General features: G+C 38.5%; 2 protein-coding genes across 2 annotated transcripts; both read right to left on the reverse strand.

Annotated features, from left to right (window-relative positions):
- Positions 1-1038: 1038 nt before the first annotated feature.
- On the reverse strand, positions 1039-3144 carry LOC111319101 (uncharacterized). The gene is made up of 3 exons (XM_088737508.1): positions 2969-3144; positions 2411-2489; positions 1039-1865 (listed from the first exon to the last, which is right to left on the reverse strand). The coding sequence occupies exons 1-3, from the start codon at positions 2969-2971 to the stop codon at positions 1396-1398; spliced, it is 552 nt and encodes a 183-aa protein (XP_088593634.1). The 5' UTR covers positions 2972-3144; the 3' UTR covers positions 1039-1395.
- A 6602-nt stretch (positions 3145-9746) lies between these two features.
- On the reverse strand, positions 9747-12313 carry LOC111344246 (uncharacterized). The gene is made up of 3 exons (XM_022951457.2): positions 12155-12313; positions 11241-11319; positions 9747-10530 (listed from the first exon to the last, which is right to left on the reverse strand). Exons 1-3 carry the CDS (start codon positions 12155-12157, stop codon positions 10055-10057), a joined length of 558 nt encoding a protein of 185 aa, XP_022807192.2. The 5' UTR covers positions 12158-12313; the 3' UTR covers positions 9747-10054.
- Between the last annotated feature and the right edge of the window lie 6732 nt (positions 12314-19045).

The raw sequence follows: 19045 nt of genomic DNA on the forward strand, positions 1-19045 counted from the left end.
AGCTTGCAGGTTTTTTTGTTGCATCCAATACCCAATAAAATTTTGCTGTTTTTCTTGTTTTGATATTATAAAAGAGATTGGAAAGGTGTTATCTTTGCAAGTATGCATGGTAAACTTTAAATTGGTCGACAGATATACAGATCTCAAGGAAATAAACCATTTTTTAAAAACTTGAGTTTTATGGTATGTTTTTTTTAATGTTTCTATTCGTGTAGCTATGATTCACCAACGATTCCGATTTCTTTTTTCAATCATAAGGACGGACTAGCTTTCCATTAGATGGGGGGATGGGAGGGAAGAATGATTGCGAAAATGGTCTCACCGTAAAGGACCTTTCACTTCCTTTTATTTTATTTTTTGTCTGTTTTTCCAGTTGTTTATGATTCTTTAAATCTCTCCCACAAGTACGATATAGTTTGATATCTAGGTAATGGCTGATTTTCGAGGGTTGTGCCATTGCCTATCATTCTTCAATTAAGCTAAAAAGATAAATTATGTTCAAGACGAAAAATAAGATAAAGCAAAGAAAAAGAGAACCAGCTGGCTCTTGCAAGCTCCTGAATAATAGATTCACACTTCGCTTGCATTACAGGCGAATTTAACTGATTATTTCTGGTTTAACAGACTCAAAGAGCGTCAATCGATGATTCTTTTTCGATGCTTTTCGAAGAACTTGTTTTTCTAATAATATGGATAAGAATCTCACTTGAAAGCTTGTAGCCGTTTTTGTTTTACAAGTGCCCTTTTGGTATCAGCCCTTACTGATTAGGATGTGAGATAATCATTCAGTTCGATTTTCACACTTTCACTCCCAAGCTTGACCAGAAAGGAATTTCTCCCGACGCTACCATACATTTTTAACCTGCTGGGTAATGAGAAGAAAGAATAATATGGGCTGAGGATTTATGGACTGAAAACCAAATTCTCAAATCTAAATTGTCCATGAAGCTGTAGTTCTAATTCAACATATTACTACGAGGATTTTGGCTTGCTTGTTTCGAGGAAATGGAAAGCTGATTGTTCCATAATTCGTGCCTACCAAGGTTACAAAAACAAGAAAAGTAAGAAGAAAAAGTTTTTTTCTTATGTTTATTTATTTTCGTTATGAATTATTGGCCAGTCATATAATAGATAGTTTATCACCTTGTTCTAAACCATCATTATGTGAAGTGACACCTATGCTATCTTTTTTAAAATCAAGAAAAACAACAACAACTAACAGCGAAAATTATACGAAGTTAGTGGTGTGAAAAAAAAATGGAAACTTGCCTGATGAAAGACACAAAGAAAACTTAGAATACAACAGTTTTAACAAGATCATTGCATTGATTATTGTACCTAATGTAACTTAATAGAAACGTGGTAAATAAGAAAACGACAACTTTATTTAAGGCTTCACTCTTGAAACAGAGCATAGACATCGCAACAAACCCTTCCTCCGTTGTCGCCCTCAGTAGAATTTTGCAGATCCTCGCCGTACCACAGGCGTAGCTGCTGACCAGCAAGTACTGGATAAGGCTCGGTAAATGGGGTCAGCACAATCTCTTTGGATACTGAGTTATATCCGGGAACCCTGGCCCACTTGCCTGCTTGGTGGCTGAGCTTTATGAACTCTCCTGGTGGCAAAATTATTTTGTTGTCGAATGTTGTTATGACCACATCAACTTCTTGTGCTACACTTACATGTTGACCACACCCCCAAAACGACCAGTGGTAGGGTTGACTAACGTCACAGGAAACGTAACCAAACAGGTGGACCAGCTTTATTGCGACCAGCCCGCCGCCAGATGGCAGGTAGAAGGATCCAAACTGGGTACCACTGGCACCAAAACACACTGGAGCAGTATTTGCCTTGTGCCAATTACCTAAGGGAAAGATAAAATCAATAAAAGGTCTTTATGGTCCTCGATTAAGTCTAGAAAGAACTCTTGGCAAGACTGAAGTCTCGCGTGAAAGAGGTTTTTAAATTTTCTCTAAACCTCATTGGTGACTTAAAGGAGACCCTTAGGATTTTTCAGGTTTTTCGCCCTGAATCGATGACCAGATGACAACAAGTGTTCGATTCGGTTAACTACCTAATTTTCACATGGATGAGTGTTCCTTTGACCCACAGTAACCCCGCAGTTAAACCGATTCCAATCCCTCTTTGAAGTGGTAAAATTTCAATCATAATGTCACCTAACGAAAGAAAACAATTTCCTAATCTCAGAAGGAATTGGATGTGGTTTTTATGTCTCTCGAGTCCCTTTGATTGTAGGAACAATCTAAATTTCAAGAGCAAGGACCGTTACGTATATTTCAATTTACTTGCATTCCTGATAAATTTAGAGATGATCAAAGTCCTCTCCGCCCACAAATGAAAAATATAAAATCCACATTGGTAGATCTCGTTAAAGGTTCAATTGATTACCTGAAGCCTGTGAATTCAGACTTTGTCCAGTATTAGCGAAGAAAATCACAATGAAACACAAAACTTTCCAATCTGTAATCTAAAAACAATTCAGCGTTTAATTTGTTAATATTCCGCACACTCTTCCACTGACTATGAATACTATTAGACAAGTAGTATATGACCATGACGGTTAGCAGGGCTTACTCAGTGTTTCGTGAGCAGAATGTTTTTTGTTCATTCTCGATATATCGATAACCATTTTTTTTTTTCTGTAGCTGGGTTCGCATCGTTAACGTTCTCTGTTTGGGAAACAAGAAAGCTCAAGGATCTCGTTTTGAAGCGTCCAATCATTCAACAAGCTTAAAAACATAACAAGAGAAATCTACTGGTGGTTAGATTTGAAGCAAATTTTATGACAGCCACCGTAAATTAGAGGGGTTGATAAGCCGCCCTAATAATTTTCCTTAAGAGATACACACGTGCCTGAGTGTGAAGCATGTCGATATCCTCCAAGTGAAAATGCTGATAGACCGCAACATTTATAAAAAAAATTACTCCGCAGTAAGATTCTCTTACCATGGCGACTCTTGCAAAATGGGCCTTTTTTCCTTGCAGTGGTCTGGTTTTCCTTGAGCTACTTATGGACTTGAATGGTAAGTAAAGAAATCAATGTTCCTTTTATACAGTAGCTATCTTCCGGTGTTTGTGTTATTTTAAGTTCCTTTTCCTCGTCCGTGAGCGGAGTTGGCGTCTATCCAATATTCGTGTTACTTTATTGGATATAAATAAGAGTTCCAGCAAAACAAACAGAGGCCAACATCTCTACGCATCATTCAATAAGCACAGTTAATGACAAATTACATGTTCTCACTACCTCGTGTTATGAAAAACACTCCTTAATACGCCAGAAAAACAAACATTGAAGAGACCAATATGTGTATGTGTCGTTCTACAAGGACAGGCAGGAAAGAATTACACGTACTATTTTCTTTATATGTGAAACAGCACTCCCCAACTTGCGCTGAAAAAGGGGCGAGGAAGCCAATATGTGTTAGTGTCGTTCCACATGCAAAGGCAGGCCGGCAGTATAACAGATTCCTACTTCCTCTTATATTGCAGCACGCTCTAATTCACCAGAACAAAAAAAAAAAAAAAAAAAAAAAAAAAAAAAAAGAGTCCAATATGAGTAAGCGTCGTTCTTCAAGCACAAGCAGTGGGAGAGTTACACGTTCTGACTCCCTTATATTTTAAACAACACTCGATAACACCAGTAAAAAAGGGAACAAAAAGGCCTATGTGTGTATGTGTCAGTTTATAAGCACTGGCAGGGAAGATTTATACGTTGCGGTCATTTTGAAAAACACTCGATTACACCCGTAGCAAAGCAAGCAAAAAGGCCAAAAGTGTATCTATTATATCGCTGGTAGCGTCCGTGGGCAATATGACGCCAGTCCTTTGTTCTGATTTTTGCCATATAATAAATCCTTTATTGATCAAGCTTGGTCAGTCAAGATGGCTGGTTACTAGCCTTGTTCTTTCCTAACGTTTTCAGGGATTTAGACTTCGCTTCGGTCTATAAAAATGCACAAAAAAAAACTCGGCCAATATCCAGCCATCTTTACCTCACGCTTGGTCAATAACGCATATGCATCATTCCACAAGCACAGGCAGGGTGAGGATTACACGTTCTGAATTTCTCATATTTTGAACAACAGTAGACAACGCCAGTAGGAAAAGAAACAAAAAGGCCAACATGTGAATGCGTCATTCTACAAGCACATTATAACTTCCGATGACTTCCGCAGCAAAACCAAGAAACGGGGCAATAGGTGAATGTTTCGTTCCACAAAAATAGGTTAGGAACGATTACAAATACTGACTTCTTTATATTTTGAAAACACTCCACAACTCACGCAGAGAGAAAGCAAAGATACGAATTTTACCTTATATAATTTTACCTATATAAATTGATGGAATAACTATATCATTCCAAAAAAATAACTCAAGTAGCAAAAGAAATAAAAGGCCAATATGTGCAGGTATCACTCCAGAGAAACAATAAAGGAAAAATAACGTTAAGCTAACGATCTTAATCCTTCAGTTATTCGGTCTATGAGTCACAAATCAGCATTCAAACAAGTAAGAAACTGTAAGTAAAACGACCCCAAAACAATGTTGCTACAAATTTTTGCCGACAATGAAAAAAGGAAAAGGGGGTTCTGTTAATGATTTAGAGTGTGATTAAAACAGGACTGATGTTCTGCACATAAATAGAACTTTTCAAACATGATGTGTCATCTAATTTTGACGCTGATCATCGTAGGATCACTGCAAATTATTTTGCCTATGATTTTTCAGAATATGTGTGATTACCGTTGCACCCAGTCACCCATTGCAAGCAGATCGTGAAAGCGGACTGCCAAGTGAGCACCGAGGTGATTCGACTGGATAAGAAGGTTTCTGGGAAAGGAAATAAAGGTGCTCAGTATTTACACCACATGTCTTCTTGATATTGTATTGATATTGTAAGGAGGAATCAGTCTTGTTAATTTATGGGAGTTAAGGGGTTGAAAACCTTGCTGTTGCCTGCTAAAAATCTGAATCAATTTTACTGTACTCTTAGTTCACATGCCGTGTGCACTGAATGAAAATGTCAGAGTTCGTGACCCCAGCATTACGCTTCCAGCTTAAATGTAATGTTGTTTCAAGTAAGTTTTACGTTACAATAACATGAAACATTTAAAGTACTTCCTCTGATGTTTCTATTTCTTCTGGTTAGCTTTTACCACTTTGGCTATGGTTGTGGAACACTTTCAAATTGTGCTCTACCTTGGACAAATCAACAATAACTGTGGTCGTTCTCTGTCTGAAGAGAGTAAAATCGAATTCAAGCACGAATGGGATGAGTACTGTGGACGAGAAAACGCGCCCACTTCACCATTTCTCGTTCAGTTATTTTGCTTCCCTAAGCTATCTTTTTCCGAGGTCTTTAAACCACCCTAACTAGCTTTTTCCCAAAGTGGGACGCAATCGCGGACGGGCTCTTATAGTCATGCCTATGCTTGGGTTTTATCCTGGTCAGGCAGTAAGACAATGTTGTTTGCTGTTAGCACAGTCGCAGTCCCAGAGCCACCCTGGCTGGTCAAGCGCTCATTTTCTTCATTGAGTCACGCGCATTGCACGCGTGATCCATTCAGTTGAGACTATTCTTTTATCATTTTTCTTATAGGGACAGGTGAAATGTATTACTCTGCCGTATTTAATTGATTCCACGTTACAGAACAAAAGATAACATCGTATTCCAAAAACGATAAGGCAAGTGATTCAGTGAACTGCTGAGAATTTCTCTCGGTTGTAACTGTTCATCGCTTATTTACTATTTTATATTGAAATTCAGATCGGCTTGATATTATGTTAACGTAGAAATCAAAAGGCTGAGCGACCAGGTTACAATTACACATGATGTGATTTGTTTATCTCCTGACAAAGAATCAGAAAACTTATCTCAGTTGACAATGGAATTAAGTATTGATAACTGCCACATATATATGCGTGATAACTCCTATTTTACATGAAAGTTGCAACATCAGAGTAGGTGGATTTCATTATCTTAAGCGTATCACCATTCGAGAGAAAACCACAAACTCGTCGCCGTTGCTGTTTGCAGTTCGGTTTCCTCACAACAGATAGAATATTTTCCTTCATGCAAAGTAAACTAAGTATTTCTGACCGCCGTTCATGATTTTCTAAACCTTGCATTAAAACTTGTGCGTCTGTTCAGAGTATATAACAAATCAAGTGAAAATAACCTTCTTCCGTTGCCTCTCATCTGCTTAAATACTCAAGTAATTACAAATTATATAAACCTTCGGAATGTGACCGGTCGAGGTCTTTGTCATATCATGAAATAATCACCTCGTGCGGGATGAGTATGAAATCAAGCACTAATTTTCAAAATGGCCAACGCGCAATTTTGACGAGATTAAACAAGATAATGAAAGAGAATGCTTCCGTCCGTTTGATAATGAACTGGGTAATTATACTGATACAAGCTCAGCGAATAATTTTTTTAGAGGGATATTTACCACACTTATCCTATTTTGATAAACTATTCTATTCTTCGGAAGCTGTGTGTTCTGGCAAAGAGGCTCGAGGAAAATCTTAATCTTAACTATTTTGATGTGAAAGCCAGCTCAAGGGACCGTATCTTTTTGGTAGTTTGAAAATAAGGAATGCCGGAATTCCGTGCCGGAATACCCGGAATACCCGGAATTCCCGGAATGACCGAAAAATAATAAATTAAAAAAATGATAAAAGTAAATAAATAAATAAATAAATAAGAATATTGATGATTAAAAATAAATAGTAAATTCACAACCTAATCAAATAATTTAATGCGAAATTTATCTCTGAGTGTCCCGAAAAAAAACAACAACTACCAGAACTGTTCATGGAGATGCACGTATTAGAATTTAAAAACGTCTGCGTCAGGCCAGTAGCCCATACAGCCTAAGCTACGAAATATTTGTACTCTCCCTTCCCCCCTGGATGAGATGCTAGTCCATCACATGCATGGTTACTCCCCGTTTTAAATTCGCCTCCACACATTTACACACCTGTAGGATGTCTAGGGTGCAATGACCATTAAGCCGGCACCCTTTTCCAGCCGAAACCATTCCAGAAGATTAAACAAATGCAATATTTCTAATTAGTTTAATACTTTCAATTTTAAAAATCTCCGAACTATTACAAATTAATACTCTACCTTAAATAGTTATTAACCACACATTGGGAGCTAGCAAGGCAGCTACCAGCCGTCTCCAGTTAAATTAAGAGATCATCAGTTACTCGACACCTTTTCGCGTTAATTATATATATCTTTGAATATAAACCTTGTGCTGGTGGATTATTCTAAACAAGAAAAAGGACAAAAAAGGACTTACTCCTCGGTTGTCTCTGGAGATGGTAAGATTTTTTTCCAATTACTTTTTTATGGTTGTGGTTTCACTTGAATGTTAAATTTGACCCACCACGTGGTCCGTTGTCTTTATTGGTGGTACTCCTAGCGATTCCGAAGTGTATAGGCACTGTTTATCAATTTTTTCCTAATCTATTTCTATTTGTAAACCACATAGAATCGAGTAGTTCAGAGAAAAAGCTGGAAAAAGGAAAAGTTGTTTGGAAATAGCTTGCACAGCACTTATTAGAAGCTATCACAAATGAAAAGCAAATGGATACAAGAGTACTCATCGGAAAAGATTTAATCCACCAATATATGCTAATGTTGTGCTCTAAAACAGCAGTTATTGATTGTTAAAACTACGTGAACAAAGCGTCATATTCAGAGGCAGTAATTGTAGTCTCCCCGAGTCTCTTATCTCTTCGGCACACCTTTAATACACAAACGTGGATTAGCTTAAAAGATATTTCCAGACAGAACAATAACAAAAAGTGAAATCAGTGTGTCGCTATCACACAAGACAGAACGTGATTTCTTTCCTTTCTAGACAAGAGCAACATTTTTTGTTGTTAACAGTTTGTGGCAACCGAAATAGTTCCAATGCAAAAAGGTCGCTTGCCCCTGATTCAATTCCTTAATCCCATAAGAAAAGGAAGACCGAAGGCTTGCTACCAGACTCCTTTTTTTCTCATCAAATCAATTTTTTGATCACAAGCCCCCCCCCCCATCCATGTGGTTACCTCTTGAGTAATGTCTCGACTAACTAATTATCACTCTACAGTGCCTTTGATATTGACGTGAAGACCATTCATGCACGTTACAGAAAGAACTCGAAGTCAAGTAGATCAGAAATATCTGGTAGGTTCATGATATGGTTAAGACGCCTTCGTATGGATTTGACACCCGGGATTTGACCAAGACATACAATGAATTAATGACATTATCACGACAGGCGATAAATTTATGTTCGTGGAGACCATCTAATAAGCCACTAAAAAGAAATCAACTTTGTGTCTGAAGTTAAATGTAAAAAAAAACGTTAATGTCTGAATCTATCAAAAAATCTAATCTCAATCATTGCAGTCAATAAATTACTTTTATAGCAATCTATAAAAAATCGCAAAAAATTCGGTGGCATTAGAAAATGCTTGTGCTGACAGATTTTAAGTGCGGTCGCACTTTGGGTTTGCTCGCCAAGTACTTATCGTATTTACATTCCCTTTTCCACTTAGAACCCACAGTGCTTGAGGTCTGTCAATAATAAATCACACTTCTGGTTTATTTACCTTGAAGCAATCTTTGGCATCAGTTTGCATATTGTAGGCTGTAAGCTACATGTAGTTCTAGTATGTGCATCTCCGTGAACAGTGCCTTAGGTAGTTATTTTTTACGTCACGTGGTCTCTGCCTTTTATGACTAATCGAGAGAAAATTTTGCATTTTTTTGGTTTTACTTATAGAGAACTGATTTTCTTTTTTTCTTTTTAATTTTTATTTTCACTTTATTTTTACTCTTTTAATTAATAATTTTTTAATTATTTATTCAAACTTATTATTTTTAATTATTAGGTAACTTTTTTTTCAATTTGTCATTTTTTGGTCATTCCGGGAATTCCGGGTATTCCGGGTATTCCGGCACGGAATTCCGGCATTTTATATTTTCCAAACTACCTATCTTTTTGCCATCACGGGAATATTTAATACGTTTGTGATGATGTTTGCAGAGAAAATGAGTTTTTGATAGGGGAAGGATCACTGCAGTGACATACACAACAAAGCGTGTTGTCTCATCATCCGGGTTTGAGCAGCCCTGAGGAGTAATGTGGTCAGTAGTGACTTACGTTTCGACAACCTTAGAGGAAGTAATAACTTGATTCTGATAACCCTATGTTTCCGGTTCCATAATCCATAATAGAAAAGACAGCCTCAATTTATGGCAGATGTCATCCTACACCGTCCTGTGGTCGATGTCCCAAATGTAAGTAACGGCAAATTCAGTGTTGGCCACTCTCTGTAATCCGCCAAAGTTCATGACATTCTGATCTTATCTTCCTTTTGATTTAAATCTGATGAATTCCCTCAATTTAGTTTCAACAAAGCGTTCAACTTTCTTCCGATGTGTCAATGCAAGAGAATATCATATTTTATTGGTAAATTGAGTAAACTAAGCGAGCTGCAATAAGGCTGAATTATTTCTTTTAAAAAAACAGAGTGTAAAACAATGATATGGGGGGGGGGGGGGGGGAGGGAAATTGGAATATGAAAGACGAGAAATTCTGAGCTCGGTAGAGAAGTGGAAAAACATGTTTCTTAACTTCTTTCAAAGAAATGGGAACCTGCGCCTATCATACTTGTATAAACTCGTGGTTACTTAAAACAAGAAAAGTAATCAAAATCAGTTGTTATGCTCGTTTAATACAATCAATACTTTATCATTTTGTTTTACCCCATCTCTGTCTGAAATGACATCTTTGCTATTTCTTTCTAAAATCAACAACAACTAACAACGAAAATCCCATGAGGTAGTTAGGTGAAAAAAAAAAAAAAAAAAAACCTGAAACTGGTCTACACCGGCCTAATAAGAGAAACGAAGATAATTGGGAATACAACAGTTTTGAAGGGGAGAGTTCATTCTAAGACCATCGCATTGATTATTGCACCTATTGTAACTTAAGAAAAATGTAGCCACTATAATAAAGACAGCTATGTTTGAAACTGAGCATAAACATCACAACAAACTCTTCCTCCGTTGTCGGCTTCAGTGTGACCTTGCAGATCCTCGCCGTACCAAAGGCGTAGCTGCTGACCTGCAAGTACTGGATAAGGGTCGCTAAATGTGGTCAGCACAATCTCTTTGGAAGCTGAGTTATATCCGGGAACCCTAACCCACTTTCCTGCTCGGTTTTTCTTCATGAGCTGTCCCGGCGGCAAGATGATTTTGTTGTCCGATGTTGTTATGAACACATTAACCTCCTGTGATACAGTGGCATGTTGACCACACCCCCAAAACGACCAGTGTTGGGGATTTCCAACGGCACAGGACACGTAACCATACCGGTGGACTAACTTTATACCGACCAGTCCGCCCCCAGATGGAAGGTAGAAGGATCCAAACTGAGTATCCCTGGCACCAAAACACACTGGAGCGGTATTTGCCTTCTGCCAATTATTTGAGCAATCTGCTTAGGGAAAGATCATCCATTTGGTCAAGAAACCTAATCTTCACCTCGCTTCCAAAATTTTAAATCAATAAATTGCTTTTTGTGGTCTTCGGTTAGGTCTAGAAAGAAAATGTGCTAAGACCGATGTCATGTGTGGAAGAGATTTTTAAATTTTCTCCAAAACTTGTTGGTTACTTAAAGAAGACCCTTATGATTTGCTTATCTTGAAAAACGTAGCTTTAATTTTTCAGGTTTTTTTGCACTATAACTCCGTAAATGAACTGATTCCAATCGCTCTTTGAAGGGATAATATCTCAATTGTAATGTCACCTAACGAGAGAGGCCCGCATTTTTAATGCATTTTTGTTTAATTTCCATGAAGGTGATTAACTCATCTCAGAAGGAACAGGATATGGTTTAGATTCTTTCGAGTCCTTTTGTCTGCAGGAAGGAACAGTTTATATTCGATAGACTGAAGCGGCTGCCAGAGGCGCCTGATATGCTGACGTCTGTTCTCAACCTTACACTGCGCCCGTAATTCAGCCTCTGGGCTGCAAGTGGTCAGTTATAAACTATATTCATATTCATATATTCATATTCAAAAGCAAGGACTGTTATGTTTATGTCAATTTTCTTGCAGTCCTGATAGCTTCAAAGTGATCAAAGGGCCTTCCCAGAACAACCGAAAAATAAATCGTTTTCGTTAATGGTTTAATTGCTTGGATTACCTGAGGCCTGTGAGTTCACACTCTGACCAGTAACAGCGAACAAAATCGCAATGAAACACAAAGCTTTCCACTCTGCAATCTACAAACAACACAACATTATTTGCTGATACTTCGCACATTCTACCATGCTATGACTGCTATTAGGAACGCATAATGTGACCGACGATCGTGGTCAGCAGGGCTTATTGGGTATCTTGTTGGGCAGAGTGCCTATCGCTCCGACATAAGTATCGACGTACTGATGCATGGATGTGGGCATGCATATTGGTGGGTTTTTATTGGACGCCATTACGCGCGGAATCCCTCTAGTAGGAAACAATTCTTACTTTCAATTAGGAATCAAACCTCAGAACTAACTAGGTGCCTATCGTACTCTTGACATACTTCCCATGAGTATGGGCATATTGGTGGGGTTTTATTGGACGGCATTACACGTGGAATCCTCTCGATAAAACAAGAAACACTTCTTACTTCCCTTTAGGAATTGAACCTCAGACCTGTAGATTCCATGCCCTCTTCGATGCCCTACCACTGAAGCACAGAGACTCCCTTTGGTGAGCTAGGCCATCATTTAATAGCGTTACCAATGGGTTGAAAATGTATAGAGTTGAATCATTCTCCAACACCGGCCATTGTTTTTTGTTTGTTTGTTTTGTTTCGCAAGAATTCGTTGTAACTCGGTTGGTTTCTTTGTCTAAGGGTAAAGAATACTCAACGACCTCGCTTCAGAGAATATCAAGCGTCCAATCATTCAACAAGCTCCGCAACTTAACAAGACAAGCTTGCTAATGGTTAGATTCCAAGCATAACTAATAACAAGCGTCGTAATTTAGAGGCGTCGATGAGACACCTAAGTGGAAAAGCTTGTTGACTGCAATATGTAAAAAAGTTATTTAACAATAAGATTCTCTTACCATTTCGACTCTTGAAGAATGTTTCCTTCCTAAATTATTCGCTGGTTCTCCTCAAGCTACCTGTGGACTTGAATGATGATTAGACAGATCGCCGTTCCTTTTATACAGTACCATCTATCAATCAGCTTCCTGTGTACGTGTGCTTTCGGGTAATTTTTTCCTTTTTCTTGAGAGGATTTGGCATCTAACTAATTTTCCTGTTACTCTATCCTCTCGGAAGTCTGGAGTACGTTTCTTTTGAAGTTATTTTTTTTCCTCTTTGCTACTTATGTTTTCTATCGTATTTATTTTGAAAAACTTATTTATTATTTATTTCTAAAGAGCAGCTGTGGCATCGAACTTATTTGAACTAAAGAGTCCCTTATGTACAACATGGCTTTTGTTCCGATTGGATCCATACTTGTTTTAGTCTAGAAAGTAATGTACTTTATGTTTTGTGGACTGGGGAAAATCCAACTTTCGTTCAGTGTTTCGGGCTTTATTTGCCGTTGGCGTATTTAGCAGACATTTTGGCGGGTTCAAGTGCTGTCTATAATTAGAATTGGACAACGGATGTGATATCTGAGAAATAATCAGGTTCTTTAAGTATCTAATTGCTCAGACGAAAGATGGCGATCATGCAAAGTAATTACTGGACCTCTGTCTAAGGATTTGATCTCATTCTTCTCATAAGACAATTCGGCCAGGCTCGTTTCTTCCCTAAAATATATACTGAAGAGCAAATTTAAATCGCTCCAACTTACATCGTAGCTGAATATTGGGTAAGCTACCTATTTACTTCATGGGCTAGGAAGTGGAGTTTGCCAGAATTTAGTCTACGATTTTCATGCCTGACTAACGACACCCTGTCCTATTCTAGAGAGATGACCCAGTACGTTGTTCCTGTTATAGAATTCCATCACGCACTAGTTTTTTCATGCAGCTAATTTTTCCCCTTTGTTGCGAACTCATGTTGCTTTTTTTCGCTTTATTTTCACTTTAAGCTACTTCATGCAAGGTTCCTGTTTAGATGATGGCTGTGGTATCTGACAAAGAAATAAAGCATTCACTTCTATCATTCTTTGCATGAAAGGTTGCGATCTTGTTTAAACTGGACCTCTGCCTGGAGATTTCTTTTCATTGCCCTCACATTGCAATTTAGCCGGCACCAGGAAAGTTTAGTTCTCTGAAAAACTTTTACCCAGATATCATCCTTGATATACAATGCCAGAAATATCCTATTCGTGCAAAATTGCACCAACTCAAATCGTAGCTGAATATTGAGCAAGCTAACTATTTTCCTCATGGGCAAAGAAGTGGAAGTTTTCCAGAATGTAATTGTGATTTCCATGCCTGACTAACGACGTGACCCCAACTGCAAAAGGTCCTTCCTATTATAGAGGATTGATTAAGTACGTTGTTCCTGTTCTAGAATTCCATCACGTACTCGCGTTTTCATGTACTGGTTTTCCTGCTTTGTTGCAAACACATATTGCTTTCTTTCGCTTTATTTTCATTTTAAGCGAGTTCATGCAAGGTTCCCGTTTGGATGATGGCTGTGGCATCTGACAAACAAATAAAGCATTCACTTCTATCGTTCTTTGCATGAAAGGTTGCGATCTAGTTCCAAATGAACTACTGCCTGAGTATTTCTTTTCATTCCCGTTACGTTATAATTTAGCCGGCACAAGATACAGTTCAATTCTCTGAAAAACATTTCCCCAGAGCAAAGCTGCTGACTTTCACTTCAAAAAGTAGCTTCCAAGATATCTTAGTCTACTTTTTATTGCGTAACTTAGGGAAAGTCCCGAGGCTTTTAATAGTAGTGTTCTCGATTACATCATGTGATATTTTTTGCACGAATAGAATATTGCTGGCATTGTATATCAAGGATGATCACCTTGTGTAGCACAGCATATCGATCCTTATTAGCACATAGTCACACGTATATCTGATATATATAGAGAGCAAAAAAGTAGCGAATGCGATTAGTTATGCAATACGAGGGCCTATCTTTCGAGAATCGTAACGTTACATCTATATTTATACAGGATAGCCCCTTCACTGTAGTAAGCACTGGTATTAACGGTGGTCATGTTAACCATCCATCCCACCCCAGGGGAGGACATCCATCACACAGTAATCTCGTGCGTGGGAAATTAACATCTCCTGCCCCCTAACCCTGCAGGAGACGGGACCACCATTTATTCGTCTCTATCCGAGAAGACTAGAATATCTAACCATTTCTTGATGTTATAGAAAGGTAGCATATTCTTCTCAATTATTTTAAGACCCTGAGTGTTGGTCCGGCCGGGGCTCGAACCCTCAACCTACCGCACAGCAGTCTAGCGCTCTATCCATTGAGCTAACCGGGAGGCGGTGAGCTAAATCAATATCTTTTGAATTAAAGGTTTTGAATTAAGTCAATATCTTTTGAATTAAGTCAGGTTTTCATTCGTTAATGCAGCGACTTTTGCATATACATGTTTCAAGGAATTTGATAGGTATAGCGCTCAGATATAGTGTCTCAGTTAACTTAGGGCCACGCTCAACCAGTGCTTTGCACTACATTATTATTGTTATCATTTAGGAACTTGATACTATTTCTTACAATCCGGACGGGAACGTCAAATGATACCAAAACGGCAGTAGGCGTAGAAAAGTAATATTATCAACCAGAACACAACCAAACCGCTGCTTTGGAAGACGTGTATTGGCGACGTTTTCTGTTTGTGGAACAGAACAAAAGACAAATTAGAACATAGCTAGCAGAGCCGGCAATCAAATTTAATATACGTAAGCGTGCTCAAAATCCCGATAGTGCACGCTGATAGCGTCAGCAAATCGCTTCGCTAGAAATTTTTTCTTTTTTATTTGCGCGCGAGCGACCATTGTTAGCGCGGGGAAAAATAACGTATTTCGCGACAATAATGGGTACAAACAGAAACTTGGCCCACTAGTCCCAAAACAAAGACAATTTTCCGACCTTTTCCCATGGGCTAGAGTTCTTAAATGAGGCAGAAAAAGGGAAAAACAACGGAAAAGGAGACTCGGCATCAGCGCCGTCAAGATTCGCGTCGCTTGAAACTGTTGTCCGTTTTTCGTATCGGATTTGATGATGCACAATTCCACCGGCTATGTTTTAAAACCATTGGTTCATGCTTTCAGCCGTGCACTATCGAGTTATGGAGCGCGTGGGAAGTTTGAAGAGCACTCAAGAAGCTAGAGTTGCCCTCGGCTATTGCCTCGGGCAACTCTTACGCTTCTTTCGTGCACTCCAAACTTCCCGCGTGCTCCATAACTCGATAATGCACGCTAAAGCACAAACCAATTGTTAAATAGAAGAATTTGTAAGACGGGCAAACAGATACAATCTGAACATTGCACCACGATACAATCACTGTTCACGGTTGAGATATCGGGCACAAAAATGTACGAAATCGACCTTCGACGTCGAAACGCATTACAAAGAGAAGAAGAACTTTGAATGCTTGAATTTTTATACGCAAAGAAAGGATTCGTAAAAGGAGGAGCGAAACGCTTCCTATGAATAAATTCGCCACGCTCCACGTTTATATAAGGATACAGAATTTCAAAATCCGCCTAAAGAATAGAGGATTCCAAAGATGAAATATTGGAGAAATGTATCTCTAAATTGATCTCACTGGGAGAGAAAGATCGCTCGAAAACTTAGATGGCATAAGGCTTGCGATCGATGTAAACATTTTCCCGTTCGAAAGTCACCCAAGTGCCCGAAGGGATTCTTCCGAAATGCTGTGTGTCAGGGCTTATGCAGACTCATTGGTCGTTTTCTTGGGTGATCCGTGCCATGCAACAATGATCTTATGGTAAAGGACCTTTTACTTTATTTTGCTTTATTTTTTTATCGTTTTCCAGTTGCTTATGATTCCTTAAATCTTTCCTGCGATTACGATATAGGCTAATATCTAGGTAATGACTGATTTTCGAGGGTTGAACCATCGCCGATAGTTCTTCAATTAGAGGAAGTAATGAGAAAGAGAACCAGGATCTTGTAAGCTCCTGAATAATAGACTCACACTTCGCTTACACTGCAGGCCAATTTAAGCGATTCATTGCTTTAAGTTTGGCGTAACAGCCTTATAAAGCTCAACCAGTGATTATTTTTACCCACAAGTCATCCAAAATAGATCCTGCGTTAGTTTTAGTCTGGCGTTCAGACGAAAATGGTGCGCGAAAGGAACGGGAAGCACTCAACAAACGCGCGACTGGCGGCAAGAAATGTGTTTTCGAATCGGAGATTTGAAACTTCATGGTCAATTTTCTGCTAGCAGTGCTAGTGCGGTATATCTCCAATGGAAACTATTTTGGAAGTCCTATTTTGCCAAGTTGTCATTGATTTTATCGGCTTGGGAGACTTATTAGTCACACGAAAAGTGGATTATCATTTGTGGTTGATGAAAGAATATATCCGTTGGAATCTGGTAACATTATGGAAGAGTTTTGGTTTATTGAAAGCATAAATGGGTCTCTTCTCGATTAGGACTTCGACTTTGTTGTCTTTGAACCTCGTTTTGTAGTTACGTACAGTTTATTGTTTGCTGGCACAAATTTCTAGGCTGAATTTTTACGACAACGTGTTGAATTTTATAACTTTTCTGTAGCCGCTTATCTTTCATTCAAATGTCATTCAGTGTCTTTCAATTGCGAGGTGATTGATTTTAATTCGGAATCGTAACGTTCCCAGTTTATGAGCACTTAATTTGAGAATAACAGGGACAGAAGAAGCCGACGGTCTGTATGAATGTCCTCTTAAGTACTTGGTTATCACGGGGGAACGTTTGTTTTGTCACTGTAATTTGCAAGCGTATTTTTTTGTTCACTTTTGTCTTCCGAACATTTAAACGCGGGCATCATTCAACGTTTAGTAAATAAATTATTCTCCAGTATATCTTGGGGAGGGAAGTCGATCAAAATCGATTATTGATTAATATCGATCGACGAATGGGTTCGAAATGTGTCGATGACTACGTTACTCAAGACGAATCATACTCGAAATAAATTTTAGAGACCTTTACAAAGTTGCATAGGGTTAGGCTCATTTCGGCATTGGTAAGATACGTTATCGTGCATACAGTTTTTGGATAAACAAAATAATGGCGAAAACAATAGATTGCCTTTGTAACTCTGGCACGGCTTTGTTTTACAATTGCAAAGGAGTGGGGTTGTGAGGAAATCTTACCTAGGCTTTACACAACGGAGTACAGATGTGAAGAACTAATGTGATCGAATACTTCGAGAGAGAGACAACATCATATCACGCAGATACTCCGCCATGTTCAATTTAATTCTCACCAGGAAGAGCAGAGTTCTACGCGGTGAATTGTCTTGTTGTCTAAGCAGGTTTCCTGTGGAGAGGACGGAAAAACGTTTTTGATCAGCTTTCTTCCTAATTGTGCAACATGCATGTTATCTCCTGGTACCTGGAGGCGATTTCTGCTCCGTCCATTCTGTGAAGGTCTCTTGGACCCTTTTGTAAATCTTCCAGACGTTTGCCTCTTGTCGTGATGTTCGCGTAAGCTTTAAGTGAAGTACTTGTATAACTTTTATCTTCGTATTTTTCGCGTGGATACGATACTTCTCTGTGCCTCGGCATTTTGTCTCTACTCCTCGCGATTAGGTAAACAGAAGGCTTTGAAAGAAGATTGCTCTGTGAAAATTGTCATGTGTTTTGTTTACAACGTAAAGTGGAACTCCAAATTAAATAGCTAAAGCGCGCAAACGTTCCACTGAGCGACATTATAAATTTTATTGCACCGTGATAAGATCTGTTTTAGAGTACTGTGCGCCAGTTTTCCATTACGCGCTCCCACAGTATCTTAGTGACGACATTGAACGTGTGCAAAAGAGAGCGCTCTCCATCATTTGTCCTTATGCATTATATTTCGAATGTTTGGCCAGGTTCGACTTAGTAACCTTGCAAGCGAGACGCGTGGCTCTGTGTAGCAAGCTTTTCGAGTCTATCACGTCATGCCCGGATCACAAACTCGTGCCTGTCTTACCTCCTAAGAGAGAACACAGATATAAACTAAGACAGTCCAGGGCTTATGCCCTGCCCCGTACACATACAAATCGTTTTAAGAACACTTTTATTCCAAGTATGTGTACATAAAATTTTTTTTTAGACTAGTTTGTACATATTCATATATAGAGAGCTTTTCGCATTTGTGGTTTTATTATAATTTCAATTGTATTTATTCCTAGTTCTAAGTAATTGTAACGCAATTCAGTCTACGAACTGCGATGTTCGATATTCTAATAAACTATCTATCTAAACTATCTATCTATCTCAGCTAGTTGGAATATGTTATCCAAAGACGCATTAGACACTCAGTCATAAATTTCATATCATTAACAGTAAAACAGAAAAAAACAGCGTGTTTTGGGAAGACTCCGTTTGGCTTATTTTTAGGGCCTCCAAACGTCAGGGACTTGTCTAAATTAATGACGTCAATGTCACACGTGAAAGCTCCTGATTCGAATAAAACTTGGTGCTTCAAAACAAGACTGATTTATCCTTGTTATGTACAACTTAAAATATCGCTGCATGTTACGAAAAATAGTAAAGCTAGAGTTTTGAAATAAGAGAGGAAGAGAGTAACATATGTGCTCTAACTCATGTTTTCGTTATCTATTGTGTCATCAGTTCTACTCTGTTAAGCTGAGGTCAAAGATATGTTTAGGAATTAGAATTCGTCAAAGGCCAAACCTGAAAAAAAAAAAAAAAAAAAAAAAAAAAGAACAAAAGAAAAAGAATTACAGCCGTGTGCTTACGAATAATTGTCAGCGTACTCTGGTGTAAACACATGTACGAGGTGTGAACAAAGATTTTTTTTTTTCATGACTCTTGCTTAGGGTTGACTTGTTGAAGAT

The sequence above is a fragment of the Stylophora pistillata genome, chromosome 11, assembly GCF_964205215.1.
Source record: "Stylophora pistillata chromosome 11, jaStyPist1.2, whole genome shotgun sequence".
NCBI lineage: Eukaryota > Metazoa > Cnidaria > Anthozoa > Scleractinia > Pocilloporidae > Stylophora > Stylophora pistillata.

Coding starts and splice junctions, on each gene's coding strand:
- LOC111319101 (XM_088737508.1), bottom strand. Junction 1,866..2,410: donor TCTGAATTCACAGGCTTCAG/GTAATCAATTGA, acceptor TCTTTCCCTTAG/GTAATTGGCACAAGGCAAAT.
- LOC111344246 (XM_022951457.2), bottom strand. Junction 10,531..11,240: donor TGTGAACTCACAGGCCTCAG/GTAATCCAAGCA, acceptor TTCCCTAAGCAG/ATTGCTCAAATAATTGGCAG.